At 33.4% G+C, this 22,529-nt stretch overlaps 2 protein-coding genes across 2 annotated transcripts; one reads left to right on the forward strand and one right to left on the reverse strand.

Annotated features, from left to right (window-relative positions):
- The first annotated feature begins 1,104 nt into the window (after positions 1 to 1,104).
- On the forward strand, positions 1,105 to 12,958 carry LOC101251658 (ubiquitin carboxyl-terminal hydrolase 6). The gene is made up of 18 exons (XM_004252323.5): positions 1,105 to 1,405; positions 2,582 to 2,727; positions 2,890 to 2,925; positions 3,005 to 3,112; positions 3,700 to 3,800; positions 4,975 to 5,101; positions 5,567 to 5,626; positions 5,737 to 5,804; positions 6,051 to 6,101; positions 6,773 to 6,881; positions 7,451 to 7,539; positions 7,806 to 7,875; positions 8,932 to 9,012; positions 9,123 to 9,218; positions 9,380 to 9,428; positions 10,298 to 10,417; positions 10,508 to 10,582; positions 12,675 to 12,958. The coding sequence occupies exons 1-18, from the start codon at positions 1,396 to 1,398 to the stop codon at positions 12,728 to 12,730; spliced, it is 1,452 nt and encodes a 483-aa protein (XP_004252371.1). The 5' UTR covers positions 1,105 to 1,395; the 3' UTR covers positions 12,731 to 12,958.
- Positions 12,959 to 13,749: 791 nt separating this feature from the next.
- On the reverse strand, positions 13,750 to 16,005 carry LOC101261002 (pectate lyase 1). The gene is made up of 4 exons (XM_004252461.5): positions 15,467 to 16,005; positions 14,555 to 14,910; positions 14,335 to 14,470; positions 13,750 to 14,165 (listed from the first exon to the last, which is right to left on the reverse strand). The coding sequence occupies exons 1-4, from the start codon at positions 15,896 to 15,898 to the stop codon at positions 13,941 to 13,943; spliced, it is 1,149 nt and encodes a 382-aa protein (XP_004252509.3). The 5' UTR covers positions 15,899 to 16,005; the 3' UTR covers positions 13,750 to 13,940.
- Positions 16,006 to 22,529: the final 6,524 nt, after the last annotated feature.

A 22,529-nucleotide genomic window follows, 5' to 3' on the forward strand; every position in this document is an offset into this window, starting at 1 on the left:
GAAGTTGGAGTTAAATCTTGTAAGGGTGCAGGTCGTGATTTTTACACCTTTTGAGCCGGATGTTTTCACGTAAAAATATTGTGTTTTTACTTACCGTCTTTACTGCTTTGTTCGAATATGTTAGGCAACCTGTTTCACAGTTAGGTGAAAAGTTAAAAATCAGTAAATTATTAGATCATGTAGAATATCAAATTTCTTCATCCCTCTGAGCTATGCCTTTTAAGGATAGAATATCCTATTCAATTGAAATCGTAAGTTGGATATCATCCGCTCAAACGATATTTGTCGGTTCGAAGAAACTCTTCTGTGATTAAATCTACTATCATGACTTCACAAATATAATATCTCTTTTATCTTCAAATCGTGATTGTAGAGATCGTTTCATCTTCGAATTTGGAAAGTAAATTCACGTGTCTAATATACTGATTTTTAATATGCATTCATTTATATTACTTTGCTTTATGGTTATGCTTATCTACCTACATAATTTTATCAATGTAATGGCCATATACGTTTCTTTTATTATGTAACTTAAGGCGTTTGTCCTCATACTCGTAGTTGTAGCTAAATAGAGTGAGACATTTCAGTTAGCAAGGGGAGTTCTCCTCATTCAAGGACTTCATGACATTTTTCAATAATTAGATCAATTGATAGTTTTGTTATTATTTTAAGATAGTTAGGGGCTAGATTCGGATCTAAAATTTTAATGTACATTTTATATTTTAAATTTGTTTTCAAATTGAAACGTCTTAACAAGTGTTTAACTATAAATATTTTTTCTCTTTTTGAAGTTGAATTTCGATGAATATTTTCTTGAGCTTTATTTCAAAAATTATGTTTAGCCATAAAAAAATAGAAAATTATAGAACTTTGAAATTCAACTTCGAGTTGAATTTTAATTTTTTTTTTTAAAATTTAAAAATATCATAAAGTTACTTTTATTTTTTCACTATAAATCATTTACCAAGGGACAAAGCTAACTCTAATCATTATCAATAACTAAACACAATTTGAATTTTAAATATTTTCTTTTTTGGGAACATATGATTTTAATTTTAAATATTTTTTCTTTACTTTGCAACTCGTTACCTAAACAAAAGTAACTATTTTTTTTTTAAATATTTAAGTTATATTTTACGATGATATGATATTTATCTTAACGAAAATAAACAAGGCATAAAGTACTTTTACATTTTTACCTCTTGTAGTTTTTATTAGATAAAACATCTCCAAATATCGGAGGGCTTCCCCTATACGAGTACGAGTATAAAATAAACTCTTCGGTGGCGTTTGCCTGCCCTTCTCTACAAGCAAACATCACACAGGGCAAATTCTAAACAGAGCGAGAAACCTCCGTCGAGTCCCGATCCTGCCAACGGCGAAGCTCCGACAACCATGGTGACAGGTCAGAACTTTCTCCATAACTTCTTCATATCAGTTTACTCTACTTTGAATTTGAATTGTTATGCCACATTGATGGGAAAATTCACGCTTAGGTATCGATTTTCCAATGCAGAGATTTGTTATTCATGCTTTGGTTAGAAGTATTGGTGAAAATAATTATAATTTTTAGTTTAACAGATCCTAATTTGTCTTAAAAACTCAAATTATTTAGTATTTGTAATGAAATGGACCTGAATATTGTGTACTATTCGGAGGTATTATGTAGCGGATTCCACATAGTTTGAGATTGAGGTGTAGTTGATTGATTGATAATCTCGAGTAATAAAAGCTTGTGGAGATGGTGGTGGAGCTTATACAGGCCCTGATTGATTTTCTTAATGGTTTCTTCTAGGGTTAAAATGTGAAGGTGGCTTCTTTTTTCTATTTCAGAACATGCTAGAACTTTTTCAAGTTGGCGTGTGTTTTGAGTTTTCTTTTCTTTGGCAATTTTTTTTTTTTTTTGGATAAGAACTATATTCTAATTAAAGCCTTGAGAGTGTTTTCCAAATATTTTCTGAAAAAAGTATCTCTATTTTTACTCACAATGCAAAAGAAAAAAAAATGCAGTTATCCAAACATTGGAGCACTCTGATGGTGTTAAGTTCACACATCTTTTTTTTTCTAGGAGCAAATTTTTTATGTTTTGGATAAGTTAATTTATGTATGTTTGAGAAATCCCTCTGGTGTTTCAGTTAGGTATCATCATTGTAATAGTTTAATGTTTGTCCATTTTTGTTTAATTCATGGTGGTTCGTTCAGACAGCACCACTACGGCTATGCTGTTGATTTGGGATTTTTTTGAAGGATTATTGGAGAAATACAAAAGTATAATGGACTCAAACTTCACTACCATACAGAGTAGCATTACTTATGCATAGTGTATAGACCAGTGATCAATATCTAAAAATAGAAACTGTACTTCTGATGTGCAGTATTTTGTCACATTAGCCTACCAGATTGTAAACTCAACTGTAACTAATTTAAGACACATCCATATTTCAAAAACTAACTGTACCTTCACTCTGTGGAGGAACCTGTTTTCCCCCGTTCAGAACCCCTTTTCTTGTTCTCTTTTTGATTGTGCACTTGGACTATAAGGCTCTAATTTTCTCCTTGTAAATCTGGTGATTGGTTGCAGTAAGTGTAAAGTGGCAAAAAGAAGTCTATCCTGCTGTGGAAATTGACACTAGCCAGCCTCCATATGTTTTCAAATGTCAGCTGTATGATCTAACAGGGGTACCACCTGAAAGGCAAAAGATAATGGTCAAAGGTGGTTTACTGAAGGTATTTAATTCTAGTGCTGCCCTTGGTTTGCTATACCCTATTCACTTTGCAGATGAAGCACAGAAGTCATTTGTGTTGTGAGGAATGCTGAAATTCTCTGCATGTAATGCTTTGCTTGTTTATTTTGTTGGTAACTCTTGGATGATTTTCATGGTTATTTAGGATGACGCTGATTGGTCTAGAGTAGGAGTAAAAGAGGTACATGACTTCTCATTGCATCTCTTTCTATTTTCTATGCAATGATGTGTCAGTTATTAAGAAGCATGTGTATTTCTAGGGGCAAAGGCTGATGATGATGGGAACTGCTGATGAAATTGTGAAGGCCCCTGAGAAGGGTCCTATTTTTGTTGAAGATATGCCTGAAGAAGAGCAAGTGGTTAATGTAGTAAGTTTTCTTTACACAACTCTTGTTGCATCAAAAAGACAGTTTCAGGGTTGCATAGATCTTTATGTTTATTGTTTGCATAGTCTGTCTTGTGGCATATTTATACCAGCAGATACATGCTATTTGATTCGTAAGTAGAACTTTACAGAACTTGTTTTGTTCATTTTACTTCCCAAATGCAGTTGTATTTTCTTTCATCCACTTCTTTAAGCTGTGCACCCATTGCCATTTTCAGAGGGGCTTAGTAACTCTATATGTAAATATTTTATTAGTTTCCTGTTTAAGTTATATGTGTGGGGCAAAGATAATGGGTGTTTAAGCACCTACCTTTTTGCATGTAGATCCTCCATTGAAAAGCAGTTGCTTTTTCCAACTTCTCTACGTGCAACTAAACCTTGCTAATATGTAATTCTCTGTTCTTGTTCCGCGAGCACAAGTAATTTGGTGGATTTGTAGTGCTGATCATATTTGTGTTTCTTTATTTGCACATTTTGTATGAGAATTGCTGTTTTTCATAATGCCAAGGCTTTAATGTATCCTTTTAATCCTTGGAGTGATGAGTATTGCTATAATTTCGTTTGCTTCAGGGTCATTCAGCTGGATTATTTAATCTTGGAAACACATGCTACATGAACTCCACAGTGCAGTGCTTGCATTCAGTTCCGGAACTGAAGTCTTCTCTGACTGAGTAAGCCTTTCCTTCTTGCACCCATCCTTTTTTTTTTCCTTTTGATAATGGTGGTGCCCAGTCCAGATTGTCTGCACCTGTACTTGCTACCTCCGACTAGTACATGTACGGGTAGCTCCATCTACCAAAGCTTGGGCAAATGATAAGAAATCATTGAGTGTTTTAGTCTCACTAGGATTTGAGCCTTGATCTTTAGGGTCTGCATCCACTTCATCGACCACTAGAGGACACCCTTGGTTGGGTGCGATTCCCCCTTTATTGGGGAGTCTTTTGGCTTAGGCTCGAGTTCGCTAAACTTGATGAGGTTCAATATGGTCTTCTTTAGTTTTGGATTGGGAAACAACTTACGTCTAGTTTGCTTCATTTGCACTTTCTTTGTTTAGGTAATTTGATCTATTTGTATCTCATCCCTAATTCCTAATTTTGCAAATAGTTATAAATAATCAATATTTTACTGTTCCTGAATTATGTCAGTCAAAGCAATAAATCCAATTTTTTTGATGTAGTTCACGTTGTATGGCATCACACCTAAACAGTAAGTATTTACAAAAGAAAATGAGGAAACACCACTAGTTGGTTCAGAAAAAAATGGAGAAATAATGCCCCTATCTAACCGTAGCTCAAGAAATAATGCCTATCCAGCCTCCCCTATTTAAATGTGGACTGGCTTTGTGGTACATGCTCCTTTGAATAAAATCAATCCCAGTTTAATGTGATTTGAATCAATTTAAAATTTCAAAGCAGTTGAATTCCCGACCGAATATGAAAAGATAATATGATCAAAATCTACCATCCCTGCTTGTATATTGTTCATAATTTGGACAACGAGAAATTTTAGATGTTTGATGACTGCTCACTCAGCTCAGAAAATTAAATTTAACAGAAATGAGGCAGAATAATCTGTTTTAGAATTCATATATTTCCCCCAAGGACCTTTTGGGGCCATTCCTGTACACTGTATATATTACTGCAATCTCTTAGTTTTAATTAGTTCTTGACTATAATCTTATCATTCCAAGAGGATAGTAAGATCATATTGGCTCCTACTTGGTACAGAGTATCATACTTTCAAAAACACTCCAATAAAGATTGATATCTCACATGCTTTTTGTACATGATTAATTGGATTTCTCGTGTGCCTGAGATTTTGAGTTTATTTTGTTCTTCTTGCTAGGTATAATCAACTGGGTAAAAGCAATGATTTGGATCACTCATCTCATCTCTTGACAGTTGCAACAAGAGATCTATTTAATGACCTTGATAAAAATGTGAAGCCAGTGGCACCAATGCAGTTCTGGATGGTACTGACATTAATTTCTTTTATCAATTTTCTTAATTTCTTCTTTGATTATGACTTAGTAAACTTGCAAGATGTGTTTCGACTTCTGGACAAACTTTTACACTTCAGGAGGTTATGCATGCTGAGTAGGCACTATTTGCCAATAAATCCCGGTTAACAGACTTAGTTCTTTTACCTGCTTTGGGGTTGAACACTTGAACTTGATCTATTTTGTCATGACTTTTGTGTGCAAATGTAAAATATCTTGGTTGGATGTGACTAGAGTTGCTTAAAGTGTGGGGTGGTGGTGGTGGTCTGTTATCTACTTGATCAGTGCTTTGTCCAATTGGCGTCACTCATTCTTGCCCTGGGTTACTTTAATTAATATGAGAGTTATAGGGGACTAATGTTCATCTATTCGCCGTTTTAGTGTTTTCTCCATGTTAGCTGCTCTTCTACTAGCATTTGATTATGTTTATGTCCGCAGGTTTTGCGGAAGAAATATCCTCAATTTGGCCAGCAGAGCAATGGAGCTTTCATGCAACAGGTTCCAAAATACCTAAGCTTAGCATAATGCTTCCTTATTATTTAAAACAAAGCTTACCACCATTGCAGTGCTATATTGTGGTCCTACTGACACTTCCTGAATGATCACAGGATGCCGAAGAGTGTTGGACCCAACTACTTTACACCCTTTCCCAGTCTCTTAAATCACCGAATTCGAGGTACTACATCTCCTCTCTGGATATTTCTTGCAGATGAAATTCCAATTTTAATAGTTCGTCGAAAAAACAACCACTTTTTATAATTTCCATGTTTTGTTTTGCTAGTTTGTTTTCCTTCCTTCAGGTTGGGACATATGGCCCTTCCTTTTTTTTTTTATTTTAAAAAAAGCATGAAAGAAAACCATCCTATGTGTACATTGTTCCTTATATCATGATTGTGATTGCACTTCATCTTGATACTTGCAGTGAAGGTCAGGATATTGTGAAGACTCTCTTCGGTATTGACTTTGATAACAGGTATTTCTGCATTCAAATGATGTTTACCTTCTATTTAATGGGAATGAGTTCAGGCATTAGTTTTTGATATTTAAGTTGCTTCTAGTTATTTTCTTACCTTTTTTGTGCATGGAATTAGTTATGCACCTAAATATAAGAAGAGACAGGTGAACTTACTGCTTACTGCTGTATGTATATTGAGATTAGAAAGAATGCAGCTAGTGGTTTTCTTACCTTTTTCTATGCTTGTAAATATGCTTCTAAGTATAACCTCTGTACTGTTTTAGTTTAATATATACAAATGTTACCTTTTCAAAAAAAAGTTGTGAATGATTGAAGGTCTGGCTGGTCTATATCATTCTTGGGTATTTTCAGTAAGCTATACTTTTCTGCTGTAGCCTAGGTCTATGGGCTATTATGTCTTGGCAGGCCCTAACTGAGTGCAGTGAAGTTGGGAAAGATCCAATGGCCATCCCAGAGTTATCACATGTTCTAAATCATCTAACTGATATCCCGTTTTTTTCCAGTTAGTGCGGAAGCTGTTTAGGTTTCATATCTAACTTGTGGTGTCTTTACTCTACTATTTTGATGGGGACTTTGGTGTGTGCTCCATATCTGATATTAATTGTGCTAGATACAGAAGAAAATGGCTTGCGTCTGTCTCTTATTCTTATGACACTGATATTGACCAGGATCCATTGTGCTGAAAGTGGTGAAGAAAGCACAGAAACAGAAACTGTCTATTCCCTTAAATGCCACATTTCGCAGGAAGTTAACCATTTGCACGAGGGTTTGAAACGTGTAAGTTTGGTTCTTTCCTTCTTTGTTTGCTCTAATTTCTAACTTCAGTCTTGTTTGTTTCCTAGTGTTTTGTATTACTGCTAAGTTCTGTTTCAGCTTCTTCCGTTTTGCCAATTTGGTATTCATTCAACTTGAAGGAGAACACAGTCCCTAAGTGAAAGATGCCGTATCTAATTCATAGAAATTTATTTGGTAGCTGCATTAAGGATAACTAATGCTTAGTCCTAAAATGGTTGATTGGATGGAGAAAGTCTCATAGGATGCCTCACGGGGCCCACATGTACTGCAGGGGTGGGGTGGGGTCTTTGCCTTTAGAATTTTCATGGCCTCTTATCCATTGTGTGTTGAGGTTCATGCAATTGTTTGACGCCAGATATGGGCTGAGCCATTGGGCAGAGCAAAATTCAGTACCATGCCACCTCAGAATGTTCTAGGGTGGGAAAAGATGTTTTGGAGATTATGTTTAAGTTGGTGCTTCCAATCTTCGATGATGTTTATAGTGGAGATCTGGTATTTATCTGTCTGAAATGATTTTATTGCACTCATATGCTCATTGCTTTACTGAACAGGGTCTGAAATCGGAACTGGAGAAGGCATCTCCTTCACTTGGACGCAGTGCAGTTTATGTGAAAGACTCCCGAATCAATGGCTTGCCAAGGTATGAACTGGCTTTGATTAATTTCCATTGCATGAGAGACTTGTGTATGATCCGTTATCTGAATCAATGTTCCTCCCATAACAAAAGTGTCTTTGATGTGTTGAAGTAATTCTCATTTCTAGCATCATTTTCTTATACATTCTACTTTCTTGGGGGCCTTTTTGTGCTCACACTTTTCTGGATATTTTCTATACTGTTCAGCTCTGATTATTGAGTGTATATACCGCAGCTGTATCATATTTTTACTATTTTTTTTTGATGAATAGATACTTGACCATTCAATTCGTCCGTTTTTTCTGGAAAAGGGAATCAAATCAGAAGGCAAAGATTTTACGGGTATGTTGACTTGCTCCTCTTCCGTTTCCCATTATTCAGAATGTTGTCTCCTCCTTGAAAATAATCAACAAGTAGGTGGAAGAGGGGGATAAGATCATTTTACCATGTATAAACTGGGGAAAGAAGTTCCATGTTTTACTTTTTATGTGAGGGTGACCCACTCTGTCACATTTAAGTTCTTTCAAGTCTCGTCTCCTATCTGGATTGTCAATTCCGAACTGTATATTTTAACTTTAGACTTCTTTGTGATGGTGTAGGCATGGAAGCGTTGATTATAGTGACCTTCCAATAGAAAATTGATTGAAACCTCTCTTAAGTTCATGTTATGATGTTGGAGCAGGTGTAACTTGGAAATAATTACACGGGGGAGTTTTTATGCTTCAATGACTACATTTCAGCAACTAGAAATAATAAACAGCTAAGAAACTTCTTCAAGTAATATGCTTTCAGGAAAATGATAGTGCTTGTGGTTAAGAGTTCATTGAATATGGGACATGTCTATAAAAAAATAAAGGAAAAGATGTACACATTCGATAAGTATGAGATTACAACCATTTTTAGCCAATATTGGCTAGGTTGGGTTCTGACTAACTTTTTCTTTTGGGAGAAAGGTAATAAAGGATGTATAATTAAGGTTCATATTAGTTCCACCCATATCCAATCTAGACCATTCTTAAACCTAGACCATTCATACACCTTTGTGCACAAGTATAGAATGGTCGCTTCCATTTCCACCCATGGCTTGTAATTATGTGACAACAAGGAGTTGTAAATCGTAAATTGTACATGATTGATTTTAGATATATCAGGATTTTGGAACTCAAATGATGATGTAGGAAGCACTTCGAAAAAGAATGATAATCTAGGAAACTAAAATTAATGTACACTTCAAACAATAGTCATGTCTCTTATTAAAACTCAACAGTTCTTGCTTTCTGTAGTAATATAAGTTCGCTTATATTTCAAAATCTTATGTTATAGTTTCTATATGTATTGGGTCGCTCATTGCTCTAAGATATAAGAAATGGTAATCTTAAAATATGTTTATGCCATCAGAAAGTGGATTACCCATTGTCGTTGGATGTATATGATCTTTGTTCGGATAACCTTCGCAAGAAACTGGAAGGCCCCCGCCAGGTATTTCTTTTGCCCGTTTTTTATATTTGTCTTTAAGAAATAAGGAAAGATCCTCTTGGCCCTCTTTCTTTCTCTTGCAGTGTTATAACATAGTCTAAATTTCCTGCTAGGTTTTGAGGGATGCAGAAGGTAAGAAGGCTGGTTTAAAAACAAGTGCAAAAACTCCAGTTACAACTGACAACGACACTAAAATGACCGATGCTGAGGTATGTAATTGATCCTTCTACTGTAGGAGTAACTCAAGGGGATAAAGGCGGACCTTTGGGGCCCACTTGTGGTGGATTTTACAAGGTGGTTGAATGGGTTACTTTTAGAATGTCTGAAAGTAGCCTTTGACTTGCTTCGTTTTTCTTTATTGTTTATGCAGGAATCATCTAGTGGAAGTGGAGAAGCATCTAAATCTACATCCCAAGAAGGTAGAAGAAACACTTCCTTTCCCTAATAATTGATGACATAATAAACGTATGGTGCTGTAGTATTGTAATTTGTAAACAAGGCTGGCGTTACAATTATAGTATTTGGGTGAAAAATCGTTGTTATGATCTCTTCCAACTCATTTAGCCTTTGTTTGCTTTGAAGAAAACTCTACTCGTTAATTGTTGGGTATAATTTTGCAGTAATATTAGAGTTTCCATTAGTTCTTTGGGGTTCTTATGACAATGACGGTCAGCCTTGGGTATTCAAACTTCTTTTTGCAAGGTCAATATTAATATTTTTGATCCGACCAAGCAACTTCCCATTAATAGTTTTGGGATCCAATTAAGATTATTAACTGGATCAGGTTTATCCCTTTTTACATTACTATATGTCCCTTGATTCCTCAGGACGTTTTGACGAGTTCCTTTGGAAGGCGACACCTTTGAATTTATAGAACAGTGGAAGTCTTTTAGGTTTAGCTTTGTTGGTATACTTATACTATATTGGTGTTTTCTTGGAGTCTTTTAATTTGTTTATGCATTTGTTTGTATGTAGAAAATTTTTAAGAAGTTCTAGCACTAGATAACCCTGTAACTTTCTTAAAAAACAAATTTTTGAGGGTTGAAATGAAATAGGCCCAAATGGAGCATCAGAAATAGCGAGGACTTATGCGAGTGACTCACTAGTTCCAGATTTGGCTGCAGTAGTTGTGAATGGTCACTTTTTTATCAACAGTTCTTTGTTTCTAATATAGAAGGAAAGCTAGTCTAATAGCTCAATTTGGGATTTCAGTTATGAATGAGGAGTTGCAGTTATTTTCTTAATTTTTTTTTTTCAAATGAGGCTCCAATAATAAACTCCATTTCAGGTGTTCTGCCTGAGAAGGAACACCAGTTGACTGGAATATATGATTTGGTGGCGGTGCTGACTCACAAGGGAAGAAGTGCCGACTCAGGGCATTATGTTGCCTGGGTCAAGCAAGAGAACGGTCAGTTTAACTGGGAAGATATTTTGTATTAGTAACTGTTGCTTTTGGACTACCATCTGATACAATATATTGAAATCTCATTGTAAACAGGAAAGTGGGTTCAATTCGATGATGACAATCCAATCCCGCAGCGAGAAGAGGACATCACTAAACTTTCAGGGGGTGGTAAGTCAATCATTTGTTTATTATATTACGCTTGGCAAGCCTATCTGTTCTTGAAGATGCAAACCAGACGGTATATGACTTAATTACTTGAGTGAATCCTTTTTTAAAAATAATTACTTATTTTAGCTATACTCTTTAATTATTACCATTTATATCAATATAAAGTAATATTATATATTATTATAAGATTTTTTCCTCGTTCCCTCTCTCTTTTTTCTCTGCCAACTTTTTTCTTTTGTTGCTCTTCCTCTCTTACTTTCTTTTTTTATTGTTTTTTTTCTTTTTCTCTGCCAACTTTTTTCTTTTTGTTGCTCTTCTCCTTTACTTTCTTTTTATTGTTTTTTTTCCTTTTTTCTTTTGCTTTCTTTCTGCTGTGCACTCCCACGTTGCTTTTTTTCCTTTAGTTTCTCTCTACTTTCTTTCGTAGAGTAGTCAATAATTCATAGAATGAATAAAATTTGTATCAATAATTAATTAATTAAACAAATAATTTAATCGTAACAAATGAAGACACATAATAAATTGAAACATGAATTAAACTTGAATTTAAAATGTATCACACACATATTAAAGTTGAATTAAAAATGTATTACACACAATGGTCTAGAGTAAATTAAACTTGTATTAATAATGAATTAAACAAGTAATCCAATAGTAATAAATAAATCAAAAAATTACAGAATCAATTAAATTGCTTTAAAATTGTATTACACAATATTAAAGTTAAATTAGAAGAGAATTTAAAATGAATGAAAAAACGTAAGTAACAAAAGACAACACAACAATCTATAAATTGAAGTAAACTCATTATCCATGAGTAGAACTTATATCATATGTATCTTATAGATTATCTTTGCTTTTATCACTAAGATAATCAATTAATTTGACAAGTAGTCTAATTCTAACAAATGAAGAAACATAATAAATTGCCAAATGAATTAAACTTCAATAAAAAAAATGTTACACATATCAAAGTTGAATGAGAAGCAAATTAAACATGAATGCAAATGTAGCCAAAGAAAGAGCATTATGTGATTTGTAAATTGAATAAAACTTGTATCAGACGTAATTCAATCATAACAAATCAACCAATAAAATGCAAAATGAATTAACTTGTATTAAAAATCCATACACAAATATTAAATTAAAGTTGAATTAAGCATAGATAAAAATTGTAATCAATGAAACACAAGACAATGATCTGTAGAGTGAATTAAACTTATATCAATAATGGATTAAACAAGTAATCTAACAATAACAAATAATAAAGTACAAAATGAATTAAATTTGCATTATAAATGTATTACACAATATTAAAGTTGAATTAGAAAGAAAAAAAATAATAAATGAAAAACGTAACTAACAAAAGACAAGATAATAATCTATAGATTGAACTTAACTTGTATTGTTCATGAATAAATTATAAACTTAACCAAAATTAATTATAAAATTAACCAAATCCTCTTGAAATTGGGATATAAACTCCAAATGACATTTCACTTATTTGTAGGAACAACCTATCCAAATTAATCACAAATTCATAAAATTTAATCTTTATAATGACAATCGATGATTAACTCTTGTTTCTATAATTTTAAAATTTTAAAATTCCTATTTGAGAAACATCATATTGTACAATTTTCTGTTTTTTCTATTCCTTTTCTTGTCGTATTTTTGAATAAAAATAGTGAAATATGGGAAAAAGTAATTTAAAATAATTATTTAATTGAAAATTTTAGAAAAATGAAAAAAGTGAGGAAGAAGAGAGATTGACACCGAAAGAAAAAAAAAGAGGAAGAGAAAAAGCGCAGAGAAAGAGCGAATGAAGATTAAAAGTACAATCTTTTAATTCTTAAAAATTGTTATATTTAGTTAGAAAAATTATGTTGACATAAATGGTAAATATTTTTTTAATATGGTACATTTATGTGATTTACTCACGGTAGATCTCTGCTGATGTAAATAGCGTGTCACGTTAGGTAACTTGACTCATTTACATCGATGAAATGAATCAATCTCGGTTGCTTGTGCAGCCCGAATGTATTGATCATTTTGTGAGTTTGTTGATAAAAAAAGCCTTATTTGGTTTCAGGTGATTGGCATATGGCTTATATTTGCATGTACAAGGCCCGTGTTGTTCCTATGTGATTTAAAGTCTTTGATTGGGTTGGTTTCACATATTGGACACTGATGTACTCGAGTTGGTCACATTATACATGATTATTCGGTACTTTTACATCGACTGTACTTTATTACATTTAGCGCTGAGTTGCACTTGAACTGCCTTGGAAATTCTGTGGGCGAGCTTTTCAGACTTACTGAATGGTGAATTCAGGCAATATAGACTATTACATCCGACTGCATTCTTGGATAAAAGTGCGTTTGTTCTTGATTATCCATTTGTTGGTAATTAATGCTTTCCTGATATTGCAGCAAAAAGTGATTTTCAACTAAATGCAAAACAAATCGTGCTTGTTCTCCGTCTATTTATATGTATGTTAATTTGAATTTATATGGATTATTTGTTTTTTACAAGTTGATAAACTTGTGTTTTATAGAAAAAACTTTTCTTTAGTGAGTTTTTGGAAGTTTTCTGTCTGGTGAATGAGTTGCTACTCTTCTCACTTTATAATCCTAGCGTACTGTTCTTTGCTTGTTTCTTTAGGCTATCTTTTTCTTCCCAAGAATATAGATGTGTCAGATTTGTGAAACTTGGATGTTTCCACTATAATTTATGATGTAGAGATCTCCTTCAAAAGGAAATCGAAGAGTAGAAGTGTGTTTGGTATGAAGAGCATTTTCATGGAAAACAAGTTTTTTGTCGTTCAAAAAATACATTTGCAATCTAACAAAATACTATGGGGGTGTGGTAGGACGGTCAAGGGGTTGGAGTTTTAAGGGTGTCGGTGGGTGAAAGGATACAAATAAATATAGAATCGTCACTTACAGAACTTGTTTTCCTTACTTTCATTGAGAATCTATTTCCCTCATTTTAGATAACTTGTTCATTAAACACGAGTATTTAAGAAAAATAGATTTTCTTCGGAAAATGTTTTCCTCCTTACCAAGCACACTTAGGCCTGTGGTAATTTTCATGTACTATGGTAAGTTTTAGTACTAGGAAATAACTACAAACTATATCACTGTTTGGCACAAGTACATCAAGGTAAATAAAGTTGATCCTTGTTGATTCTTACAACAATATGATTCAACAACATACCCAGTAAAATTCTACTCGTTAGATTCTTAGACTAGGTATTATATATATGGAGTCCATTTTCCAGTAAAAGAAAAACTATAAATGTATTGATCAATATTTATCTTCAATTCACCATCCAAGTTGAGGTATGTGTAGTGCTCAACAGGTAGAAGAACATTTTAAAGCACCTGCATTCCTTGTCAAGTCCTTGACCTTGTGTCCATCTTCCACCGGAAAAGCTTGCTCTGGTGAATAGTTTGGCTTCACCGACCCACGACCTGAACCCGATCCATTGAAACATGCTCCGTTAGCAAATACATCTTCAACTGACTGGAAATTCCCAGCCACTTCACCAACTACACCACTCTCTTTTTTCCATGTGACCTGCATCATCGTATCATATTTTTCATCAATCAATCAACTAATCCAATTCGGTTCTAAACTAGTTGGAGTCAGTTATATGAATCTGTATATATGTTCGATGCATTCTATTTAACTTTATATGTAAATATTGAAATAAATGAATGGTTAATTTTCATGTTAAAAGTCTGACCTCTTTCTTTCCATCTTTTGGTGCATAGAAATAATTAGCTTGGCTCTTAATGCTTGGGTTCATACTTCCCCCTATTGCATAGTTACCCCATCCCTTGTATATATTGTTAACCACATGTGCATATCCATGACGAACCCTGCAAAATTTATTTTTATAGGTTACAGTTTTGAGCCGTGAAATAATTTTGTGACTAAATCAATTATATAAATTTTTAAGATACCTTGGCATTCTTTGGTTGCAATTAGGACCAAAATAGTTGAATGCAACAGTAACCTTCATGTTTTTGTCTCTAAGGTATCCATCATCATGACCTAACAACATAACCTTATTTTGTGTCCTAAACCAATTATTAGATATAGTAATATTTGTAGAACCACGAGTCACATCAATCAGACCATCTTCACTTTCATAGAGGGTGTTATGATCAATCCAAATCTTCGAAGAAGTCACCATTCTAATCGCATCCCCATCCACTGCACCTACATTTACGATTTTTTTATCAGGTCCCATGACTCTTGACGCAGTTTGTGCCTTGCAATGGTGGATTCTTAGACCATGAATGATCACATTTGTCACCTAAAAAATTCATGTCAATTAATTACATACATATAGTGGTGATCAGAGGTGGATCCTGATTTTTTTTTTTCACTAGTGATGACGTTGCGATAAGTAAATGTATAAAAGGACAAATATACCCTTAAACTATCGTAATCGTATGCAGATATCCTCCGTTATACTTTTGGGACATTGATGCCCCTGCCGTCCAAAAACTAAAGCATACATGCCCTTCACTCTAAACAAGGACATGTGGCACATTCTATCCGTCGATCCAATATTTAATAAACGTCGGATCTATGCCTAATATTATGATCCATTATTATAACACGTCTATATGCTCTAGTTTTTAGATAGCAGGAGCAATGTCCCAAAAGTATGACGGACGGTATTTGCATACTATTTACAATAGTTCGGGGTATATTTGTCCTTTTTCCCTTTTTTTTAATTAGTGTATCTTAACGTGTTGTAGCATACAACATCAAATATGTATATTTTTCATATTACTTATGTACGATCACCTATTTTAATCTTTTAGATGACGTAATAGTGCGAAAATTGTGTTAATGTTACGTACCCTTTGAAGCATTAGACAAGCGCCACCAGCAATGTTAACCTTAGCTCCCCGGCCATCAATGGTAGTAAAGCTGCTGACTAAAAGAGGTTTTTGGAGTCTAATTTTCATATTTTGTTCAAAAGTTACCCAAATCTTTCCCTTAATATGCGTCATTGCATATCTTAGGGTTCCAGGTTTAGGATTTAAGGGATCGTCACTATTATCAGTAACTTTGTATATTACTACGTCGTTTCCAATATTATTAGTCATCTTTCCAGAATAACCAACAGAACATTTAGCCAAATATTGTCTTTGACTCCTCCAATTTGGATTTGTTCTCCAACATTTATCAATCACGTTTAATCCATGCACAAAACTTGTACTTGAAGTAATTGTTATAATTAGTGTAGTAAATAACATGAAATATGAAGGCTTGTGATAAGTTTTCATCATTTTTTCTTGTGTTTTGGCAGTACATATGGGATATTGGAGGTATTTTATAGTAAATCTAATTTGTTAGTTAGACACTTAATTGGATGATGAGGTTTTGCTAAAAATAAAAAAAATGAAAATGAATGGAAGAGGAATATGATTTACTATATTTATACATTAGCGTAAATATAGTAGGGTTTCTATATTTACTTATTATTATGTTAATATATACACTACCGATCCTCTTAGTAAATATGTCCGCGCTTCACGGTACATTACTTTTATCAAAACAAATGCGATGATTTTTCTTAAATTTGCACGCGGCTGCTTATCAGGTGGATAATTTTGCTTAACGATTTAACTTATTGAATATCAATTTTAATTTTACTAATCTGGCAATAAGATATCGATTTGTTCGATAAAAGATTAGCACTTATTGGACGGTTATCAGATAATGTATCAACTAACCTCCACCTTTTTTTCTCTCCATGAACACATCTTGCAATTAAATTATACAGTTCTTCTATATTACAAAAATATAGATTAATAGTAATGTAATAGTTATTTAAAAAAAAGTAAATAGCTTTTCCTTTTTTGGCTTTACGACCTTAGGACTAACAACATATAATTATATTGTTAGTCCTATATATTAAATGAGGCTAATATACTTAAGTTAAACATGTAAGTATGTTAACTCTTAACGGATTAACAATTTATCTCATAAGGAAATTAAATAATCCTCCTCCATATCAATAAGCTGTTAATTAAAAAATTCTAATCTATTCATCAATTATTTATTCGATAACCCAATACGAATAAATCAATAAGTTAATTTTGCGGACTTATCGATTATGGTTCGATTTTGAATATCCCTAGTTTCCAGGAGTAGGATCTGCTGCAAGTTCTTCATCAATAGATAAAAATTGAATATTTACACATCCCCAGTATTAAAGTTTCAACTTTCATCATTAAACACAACATTTCCACTTATAATCAATTTTCCACATATAAGATTAATTATATAGCTGACATGCTTTGCATTGAAGACTATATCAAACAAAAATACCGTTTTCAGATTTTTCATCAAGCTTAAATATGGAGGAAATAACATCAACATCTTTCAATTGTAACCGGAAATCTACTGAACTTTTTCAACTGAATTTGCAAATGGAAGAAATAACATCGACGTTAACTGATTTCATAGTTCGCTCACTTTCAGGCAAAACTGTTTTGATCTGTCCTTCGGGACATGCCCTTTTGGTACATTGGATTCAAATTATGCCCTTTAAGGGCTGGACTCATTGGCACTTGACTAAGGATTGATGAAGGAAGAAAGAGGATGTTTTGAGAAAGTCACATCTCATTGAGGAAAAAACCACTGAGCCTAAATGACCATACCTTTGCACTCAACCCCCATTACAAGCCTTAGAAAGACCTTTTTGATCTTGAGTGACCTGAGCCGAAAGTCAATTGGAAAATAAGGGCCAACCTATTGGTGATAACATGCATTGTTTTCCTCTTTGTGAGTGTGAGCGTTGCATCAGAATCCCGATCCTGAGTTGATAAATCTGCGTGTGTGGAAATGGAATCATTTTTGTGTGAGGACATGTAGATACTTTTGTTGAGCTTGAACTTCCACTAATAGCAAGTATTGTGAGCTCGATAATCTTTTGTAATGGTGTGTCACAACTTGAATCTTTGAGTATATGATTGAGCTATGCATGAGTAATTTGAGTCTTGTGCATATTCATGATTGAGTCTTGTGTAGCACTATTTAAGAAATCCTACTTGAACGACTGAACTTGATTTTTACTTGAGGCCAAAAAAAGTTTAAGTTGTGGGTGTTGATGAGTCCTCAAATTGGACTCATCTAGGGCCTTACTTTAATGCTAATAGTGTCCTCAATTGTTTAATTTATCTCGATATCTTCTAAAAAGTCCTAAGTTTCAGGTATTTGAGGATTTGGTAGGAGAATGGACACTTAGGTGTTAGGTTGTGAAGCCTGATTAATATTTGATGTACTGTCATATATTAATGTTTACGGGGTTTAACCTAAAATACTCTAAATTTAGGCTGCAATATTTATTCTCCATTTATTCTCTATAACCTAAAATACTCTGAATTATTAATATATATACCCACCGCCGTGGAAGTTTACTCACATGGTGTTACCACGAAATATTGATTTCTCTCTTTCTCTCTCTAGATCTCTCATCTCTTTCTCTCGAAAGTTCTTGTGTTTTTCATTCATCAAGTGTGTGTGGATTCGATCCTAACATTAGGCGCAAAACGGAGAAAAAGAGCTAAAGATGCAAAGATGCGCATCGCCAAATGCATTTGGCGATCTGCCGTATAGAGAAGCTCCGCCTTCTGTTACAACAAGTGAGCCCTGAAGAAGTGGATCGAAAGGCAACAAAAGGAGCAAACGGCGCTTCGCCGATCAGTTCCACAAAGCAGATGATTTTTGCCCATCAATCCAGAACACATAGACAAGGAAGGCAAGGTGCAATAAACGATGAATTGAACGAAGTGCGATTCACTGAATCACCTCTAACTACACCGAAAGGATTCACCAGCATAATTCTGAAGTCTATAAATACTGAACTCTTTTATTATTTAGAAATAGAAATTTAGAGAGTGAAAAAATACACTTGATATTTTGTTCTTAAGTTTTCTCTCAAGTTTGGACAGGGTTTTTGTGGAAGCTTGAAGAAAGAAGCGCTTTGTCCAATTTTGGAAGTGAGTCTTCTCCATTTACCTTTCTTTGTAACTTTTAAGGTTTAATCTCTTATACCCACTTGATTCCTTTATCATTTTAAGCTTATTTGATTATTGCTTGATGTGTGGTTAAAAACCCCTTTTCTTGGGGTATGATTTAGTAATAATGAGTTGATTAATTTGTTGGGTCTTGCTTGCTTGTAGCTTAGATTGCATTTTAATGGTGATTTCACCTAGTAGTTGTGGTTTAATGTAATGGGTTTGTAATTGCTAATACAAAACCAACCATGTGTTTTTGGCTTGCTTGAGAGAGAGTGGTCATGAAACTAAGATCACTAGGTTGATCTCCTAAAGTGTGGGTTGACATGAGGTTCAGTCTGAGAGGGTGAGCCCTAGTCCCATATCCAAGCACTCCCGTCGAAAAAGCAAGTGTGGATAAGGCGTAAGCTGGATAGTTTAGACGAGTAGGTTTCCGAGAATGACCCATTTGATATGGGGTAAGTTCCCAGACAGGAAACTTGCTTTCACCTAAAGCTTAGCCTAGTCACCATTGTCTTGCAAAATTAGCTATCGAAAGCATGTACCCAACCACTTTTATCTTCACAAATAGCGATCACACCCCAAGAACTCTCTCATGTACTTGATTTTCCTTTTAATTTTTTGCTATTTCACTACTTATGACAAACAAATTTTGATATTTGACACTTTGATCACGAGTATAAAGAAAAGATACAAAGAATCAACATGTTATGTTTTTATTATGATTATGAACTGGCATTAGTTTATTGTGTATTTTACATATATCTCAAAGTTATTTGTATCTTTGCATACAAACACAGTTGAAAATCATGTTTTAAATAACTTTTCTTTATATTGCACATTTTTTTAAACCGTTTTATAATAAAATGAGTTCAGTTAATTACTCATATGTTGAGAAGAGCCAAGGTATGTATTTCTTTCATAATCTCTTTCAAGCCTATGTTGTTTAGCATTCCATCTCGCGTACTCGTACATTCAATGTATTGATGCAAGTTGGCCTGCATCGTATTATTATACAGACGCAGGTAACTAGGTTTGACATTCCAACGCGTCGTTGATCCAGTTAGGCACCTTAGAGTCAGTTGGTGAGCCTCCTTGCATTTTCGGAGGATCCATTTTATTGCTTTCAGTTTTAATTTCAGTTCATTAGGATGTTGTGGGGCTTGTCCCAACATCCATCTCAGTTATTAGAGGTTTCATAGATATTCAGTCAGATGTTAGTCCATTCGTTATTATTTTGTTATTGGCTTATGTTCAGATTTGAGTTTCCACTTTGACTCATTAAATGTATATTTTAAAAACGTTATGAGTTTAGTTTGAGGTAGTTAAGTTGTTTAGCATTTGAAATTTTTTTTAATGCTTTAAGTCTTCCACAGAGTAAATAAGCCAGGCCAAGGGTCCACTTGGGGCCTTCAATGGTCTCTGAGTGCCGGCCAAGTCCAGGGTGTAGGCTCGGAGCGTGACAAGAGAACTTAAATTTCTTTAACTTGGTAGGTCATGGGACACCTAATTCATAATGTGATTGGAGATATGATCGTTTGAAGTTGACCTAGGTAGAATCTTATGTCAAAACTTAATCTATTAGGAAGCTTTCAACTCAATTTTGTGATAGATGATTCTTGTGACCTTAATTCATATCCAAGTCCATTCTAATACTAAAGGATTGACCTTTACACATATATGTGAACAATTTGTGTTGCACTAATCATAGTTTGTACTAACCGCGGCCTGAAGGATGTACGTTAAAATCAAAATTATCAAAAAATATAGGCAGAAGGGTATGGAGTCGGTATTTGGAATGTATTGAGTATGGCAAATGAAATAAAATAGCTGAATATGATAAGTCTATAAAACATGCCTGGTGTATTAAACAAGTAAACGTAACATGAAAACTGATGATCTAATATGAAATACATAGTTCAAGGTCATGCAATATCTAAAATAACATATTCAATTGTGGAAGGTATACTATAACCAACATAAACCATGTAAGCTACTACATAGATTTCAGGGTTCTGCTCCCACACTAGAAAGAGAGTATCCTACTTTTCAAGGTAAGAATCATGATATATGAGCTAAAGGTGGATCCACTATCGATTGTCTAATAGAGACAAATCTTATAGGGACACGTAGTTGTATTCAACCCTAGTCGGACTCAGTGCTAAATATATTTTAAAAAATATACATAATTAAGGAAATAATAATCTGATAATACTGAATCATACTAATAATTTGATAGAATACAAGAATTAAGCTAATAAAATCTCGATGGCTTCTACGGATGCCTTCCATGTACCGTATAACCATATATGGACCATGAAAAGGGTCCATAGAAGTCAAGGGAAAAATACAATTTTTCTGAAGTTCGATCTTGAAACAAAACAAAAGTTATGACATAGCTTGACTTTGATATTTTCTCACTTGATGTTAGACAAATAAGTGTGAGACCTTTCTTTGATACCAATTCAAAGTGCAAGAGGGGGTGCGGTTAGAATGCTTTTCTCCTTTTCTTAGTCAACTTGATGTTCCTGACAGTTGACTGTTGTAACCCAAAGCAACAGATGTAAAAAATTGTTATGAAAGTGTAAAAAGTAAATATATATAACAACAAATATAAATGGTTAAGATTTAATTTCTAAAGTAAATTTCTAACCATAATTTAATTAATAAATACATTATATTAAGTATTAAAAATTATTATAATATAACTATCTTAGCAACATACTATCTTGTCCATAAATATAGGGAAAAAATTTTTTCTTCCTAAATTTCTTTTATACATAAGATTTTTTTAAATTTTCTTTTAAATAATCTTTTTATCTAATTAACTAAATAGAAGTATAGAAACTATAATTAACTAGCATATGTACTGGTATCACCATATTTGTAATCTTATTATGAAACTGAAATTAGTTTGTTAAAATGGTTTGATTATCGCTAGGTAATTTATTAATCACGGATCAATATGGTTTTAACAAAAGATTACAATAAAAATATTATATAAACGAAAAAAAAGATCCTACGATTAAAAAAAAGGAAGAAAACTTTTTTTTCTATATTTATGGACAAGATAATATGTTGCTAGGATTGTGAGATTATAATAATTATAATACTTTATATATAATGTATTTATTAACTAAATCATGGTTAGAGATTAAATTTGAAAAATTAAATCTTAACCATTTATTTTAACATATGACACGTGTCATTAATCCAAATAGAAACTTAGGGAAAATAGAGAGAAGAGAAATAAAGAGGAGCCGGATCCCTCTTATGTGTACACACTATTTTTCTTTGTTATTTGGACTTTGATACAAGACCTTATCGACAATAGTTTTCTCTCCTCATTTTTTTAGTACACAATAAAACTTGAAAATAAAGCAATGCTTAATTAAAGCAAAGAAGGGAAGGTAAGATGATTCAGACGACTTGTATGTTTTCCTTCTTCCTTCAACATCCTTTATATTGAAGGTCACTTTGAGAAGAGATGACAATCCAAGAGTTTTTTTCGTTGGAAATGAATGAATGATCCTATGTCCAAGAATAATGTTTATGCTAATGAATTTTTTCGATTTGATTTGTTGTTTATAGAAATATTCCAGCTTTACTTCCTTGATTAATTGTGGTGTATTACGAAACTTAGGTTTGTCTTCATATGTTAAAATTTGTTGAATCATTGAGTATAAGAAATAACATAGATGTTGTTGCATGTCCAATTTTCAACACTTTTGAGTGTACAACTGACAAAAATAAATAATTTGAAGCGATGCTGTTATTGCTTGATAGAGTCCCACATAGATGTATATTCTCATCCATTAACAAGTTTTTCATACTGTCAAAGACTATTTTGATTTTTTCTTATGACAGCGCGAGACACGGGAAAATTTATCAGTAA

This window comes from Solanum lycopersicum, chromosome 12 (assembly GCF_036512215.1).
Source record: "Solanum lycopersicum chromosome 12, SLM_r2.1".
Lineage (NCBI taxonomy): Eukaryota > Viridiplantae > Streptophyta > Magnoliopsida > Solanales > Solanaceae > Solanum > Solanum lycopersicum.